Source organism: Piliocolobus tephrosceles, chromosome 3, assembly GCF_002776525.5.
Source record: "Piliocolobus tephrosceles isolate RC106 chromosome 3, ASM277652v3, whole genome shotgun sequence".
Taxonomy (NCBI): domain Eukaryota; kingdom Metazoa; phylum Chordata; class Mammalia; order Primates; family Cercopithecidae; genus Piliocolobus; species Piliocolobus tephrosceles.
This window is the reverse complement of record NC_045436.1, coordinates 121,159,450-121,164,215: the sequence shown is the minus strand read 5'-3', so window position 1 is coordinate 121,164,215 and position 4,766 is coordinate 121,159,450. Positions and strand designations below refer to the sequence as shown.

At 37.8% G+C, this 4,766-nt stretch overlaps 1 protein-coding gene across 1 annotated transcript in view; it reads right to left on the bottom strand.

Moving 5' to 3' along the window:
• Positions 1-4,126: 4,126 nt before the first annotated feature.
• The window catches only part of LOC111555788 (transmembrane protease serine 11G-like), a 25,840-nt gene continuing 25,200 nt past the window's right edge, over positions 4,127-4,766 (bottom strand). The window contains 1 exon segment of the mRNA XM_023232133.3: positions 4,127-4,288. Coding sequence (XP_023087901.3) covers positions 4,127-4,288 — 162 coding nt within the window.

Sequence of the window (4,766 nt, the reverse complement as noted above, 5' to 3'; positions counted from 1 at the left end):
TCAGTTGAAAATCCAGTTTCTGACCATTTCGGCCTCAACCATGAGTCTCTGGTGGCCTCTTTTCCACTAGTGGACTGGCGCCAATAGAAGAAAAAGGGTCTAAAAATAATGCTGTGCCTGGCCAAACACAGCCCCAAAAGAGTATGTTACTTTAGACAGTAACTATCAAAAACACTTCACGTGATTTTGAGAATGGAGACTTAGTTTTATATACAAATGTATATTCAATGGCTAGAGTACTCAATACCTGACACATAGAGGTGTAAGAAATGCTCATTAGATGAATAAGTAATTATGTAAGTGGGTACTTTGAATATTTTAGGTCAGTGATGTCCAACAGAACTTTTTGTAAATGATGGAAATGTTCTGTATCTGTACTGCCCAAAATAGTAACAGTGACTATTTTGTGCTTAAAATGTGATTAGTATGACAGTAATGACTAAATGTGATTCGTAAGAGGAAATATCTTTTTATTTTATTTCATTTGTCTAAATAGCTTCATCTGGTTAGTGGTTTGCATATTGGATAGTGTAGCTTTTAGTGCTTAGTGACATTATGCAATTTTGTATTCTCCACTGCTAAGTGTTAATGGATGATGAAGGGCTGAGCCCTTCTGTCTCAGCTGAATACATAAGCCCCCTTTTTGAATACTGTATGTCTACACATTCTGAAAATATTAAATAAAGTATACTTGGTGCAATTGTTCAAGATTTAGGCATTTGACAAATAACCCACTATATATTCATGTATGTTTGCCTATAGGAGCTCAGCTTTCAAACGGTCTTCTTTCTCTAACTTTCTCCAATCAGGAAGATCAGTTTCCAGATGATCCTAATTTAGCTAAGATGGTATAAATATGAATGTAGTCATACTAGGCTTTTTTCCCTAGCATTTTCAATGTGTCAGCATTATAAAAGAGAGAGAAGAAAAAAAATTCCAAACTCATGTAAGGAAATTGTGAGTGCATGATTTTTATTTTTTATTTTTATTTTTTTATTCTACTTTATGTTCTAGGGTACACGTGCACAACATGCAGGTTTGTTGCATATGTATACATGTGCCATGTTGGTGTGCTGCACCCATTAACTCGTCATTTACATTAGGTATATCTCCTAATGCTATCGCTCCCCCCTCCCCCAACCCCACAACAGGCCCCAGTGTGTGATGTTCGCCTTCCTGTGTCCAAGTGATCTCATTCTTCAATTCCCACCTATGAGTGAGAACAGAGTGCATTATTATTATTATTATTATTATTATTATTATTATTTGAGACGGAGTCTCGCTCTGTCGCTCAGGCTGGAGTGCAGTGGCATGATCTCCGCTTACTGCAAGCTCCCTCTCCTGGGTTCAGGCCATTCTCCTGCCTCAGCCTCAGAGTAGCTGGGACTACAGGCGCCCACCACCACGCCCGGCTAATTTTTTGTATTGTTAGTAGAGACGGGGTTTCACCGTGTTAAGTGCATGATTTTTAATAGTGATTTTTTTTTCCTATTACTATTGATCCCATAGCAGTATTTCCAAACTGAGGGTCATTTTGCTCCCCAAAGGACATTTGGCAATGTCTGCAGTAACTTTTGGTTGTTGGAACTTTACAGGGGAGTACTACTGGAACCTAGTATGTAAAGTTTAGGAATGTTGATAATATCACAATGCATAGGACAGTCTCTCCCCCTCCCTCAATAAAGATTTAACTGTGACAAAATGTCAATAGCACTGAGATTGAGAAACCCTGAATTGCAACGATGACTCAAACAGAATGAATTTGAGTTTGTTGCCACATATATATTTTAACATATACAATATCCTACTATGTGAGGCAAGAGAGACTCAATATAAAACTCCCCAAAAGATATTAACAGAGCAATTATCTTATTAACTAAATTAATTTTAAAAGGGAGGTGGGAATAAAGGTTTAGACACACAGAATAAGCATGGGTTTTGTTAAATACTGGTCCACAGTCATGTACAGTACTATAAAATATGCAATTAAATATATATATAAATGACGACTTCAACATAATAATTAAGTAATTCCAAAGATGTTTTCTTGATTATCTATAAATGCTAACATGCAAAAAAATGCTGGCCACTTTTAGTAATAAATGTAAATATTACACAATAAAGTCTTAACCAAAATCTTGTATCAAATTGTTTGTGAATGTCTAATTTTATAATGACTTCTCATGTAAGGTGTTTATGAATATCTAATTTATATTGATTTCTCATTCTGCAGATCCCTTAATTGTTCTGAAGTTTGTTGAAAATTGTTTAAAGAAAATACATTGAGATAATTTTAAAAAGTGAAAAGTAAGTTTACGCAAAGATTGAAACTTCTCTCATTTTAAAGATGAAACTGAAACTAGCTTTTTCTCACTGAATCATTGCCTCTTTTCCTTTCAACTTAAAAATGCCAAGAAAGGCTGCCTTTAATTCATGAGTACATAAAAGCATTTTTACATAGTTCAGAGCAGAATCCTGTACAAAGCAATATTGACAGTTCTCTTGCTGTCTGATCCAGGGATTTATTGATTGCTCCAAAATAAACATCAGTGTAATTGTTTAAAGAGACTAAAATCTACATCATTGAGTGTAAATATAAATGTCAATCTTTTTCAAGTTTCTAAGGAAGTTAAATGCACTTCTGAGGGCAAAGGGGAAGGGATTCACAGTAGTGCCATCTCTTAAGCCCTAGTTTCATGCCTAGTGTCCCTTCCATCATTTGTGTTAACATTGGTGAAAATCAATAACCTTGACTTATCTAGTTCAGTGAACCCACACATTCTTAAATGAGGAATATTTGACAAGAGAGACTAAAGCTGTGGAGCCATCAGGTACGGGAGGCATGCCGTTTCAGTGAAAAAGTAGAGCATGCTTAGCCAATTGGTACTTATCTGATTCAACTGCCGGCTCACTCTGAAAGGAATATTGTATGTCTACAAGAAAAAAACAAACAACCCCATCAAAAAGTGGGGAAAGGATATGAACAGATATTTCTCAAAAGAAGACATTCATACAGCCAACAGACACATGAAAAAATGCTCATCATCACTCGCCATCAGAGAAATGCAAATCAAAACCACAATGAGATACCATCTCACACCAGTTAGAATGGCAATCATTCAAAAATCAGGAAACAACAGGTGCTGGAGAGGCTGTGGAGAAATAGGAACACTTTTACACCGTTGGTGGGATTGTAAACTAGTTCAACCATTATGGAAAACAGTATGGCAATTCCTCAAGGATCTAGAACTAGATGTACCATATGACCCAGCCATCCCACTACTGGGTATATACCCAAAGGATTATAAATTATTCTACTACAAAGACACATGCACACGTAAGTTTATTGCGGCACTATTCACAATAGCAAAGACCCAATGTCCATCTGTGACAGACTGGATTAAGACCCAATCAAAGACCCAATCAACCCAAATGTCCATCTGTGGCAGACTGGATTAAGAAAATGTGGCACATATACACCATGGAATACTATGCAGCCATAAAAAAGGATGAGTTTGCGTCCTTTGTAGGGACATGGGCGCAGCTGGAAACCATCATTCTTAGCAAACTATCACAAGAAAAGAAAACCAAACACTGCATGTTTTCACTCATAGGTGGGAACTGAACAATGAGTTCACTTGGACTCGGGAAGGGGAACATCACACATTGGGGCCTATCATGGGGAGGGGGGAGGGGGGAGGGATTGCATTGGGGAGTTATACCTGATATAAATGATGAATTGATGGGTGCTGACGAGTTGATGGGTGCAGCACACCAACATGGCACAAGTACACATATGTAACAAACCTGCACGTTATGCACATGTACCCTAGAACTTAAAGGATAATAAAAAGAAAAAAAGAAAAAGAAAAATGAACAAATCAGAGACACTTAGCGGCAATGGGAGATCTTTGTGTAGCTGAAATATCTTCTGTGCCCATAGGAGAAAAACACTTCAGACAATGTGAAAGAAAGCCTGTCTTCTTCGTGTTTAAGGGGAAAGTCATTAGATCACACTGTTTTGGATTTTGAACTCGAAGATAATACACATGGCGACACACACTAAACACAATTTTCTAGAGACCACACATGACATTTATAGTTTGGATTTGAGATGATTGTTGCATTAGATGTTAGTTTTAGATTTAATCCAGTCTTGATAATGAGTCACTTTGGTATAAAGTCCTGGCTTGTTTTCTTTTCCACAGTCTATCCCCCAGCTTACTATTCCAACAAGGTACCAGGCATTTCTATCACGTGCAATAACCAGAGGACCTCCAGAATCACCCTGGAAAAGAAGAAGAAAACAATATGATCAATTTGATAAATAAAGGGATGTCAGAAATGGGTTAATTGGCATCTGAATGTCTAATAAACTAACACCTTGGATCAAAATATGTAAAATCATTATATTTTACTTATCATTAGTATTAATATGATAATTGAGCTTATTACTTACTCCCTGTTAATGCCTTCAGGTACAAGGTAATGTGAATAATTTGGGAGGCCGAGACGGGCGGATCACGAGGTCAGGAGATCAAGACCATCCTGGCGAACACGGTGAAACCCCATCTCTACTAAAAAAATACAAAAAACTAGCCGGGCGAGGTGGCGGGCACCTGTAGTCCCAGCTACTCGGGAGGCTGAGGCAGGAGAATGGCGTAAACCTGGGAGGCGGAGCTTGCAGTGAGCTGAGATCTGGCCACTGCACTCCAGCCCGGGCGACAGAGCAAGACTCTGTCTCCACAAAAAAAAAAAAAAAAAAA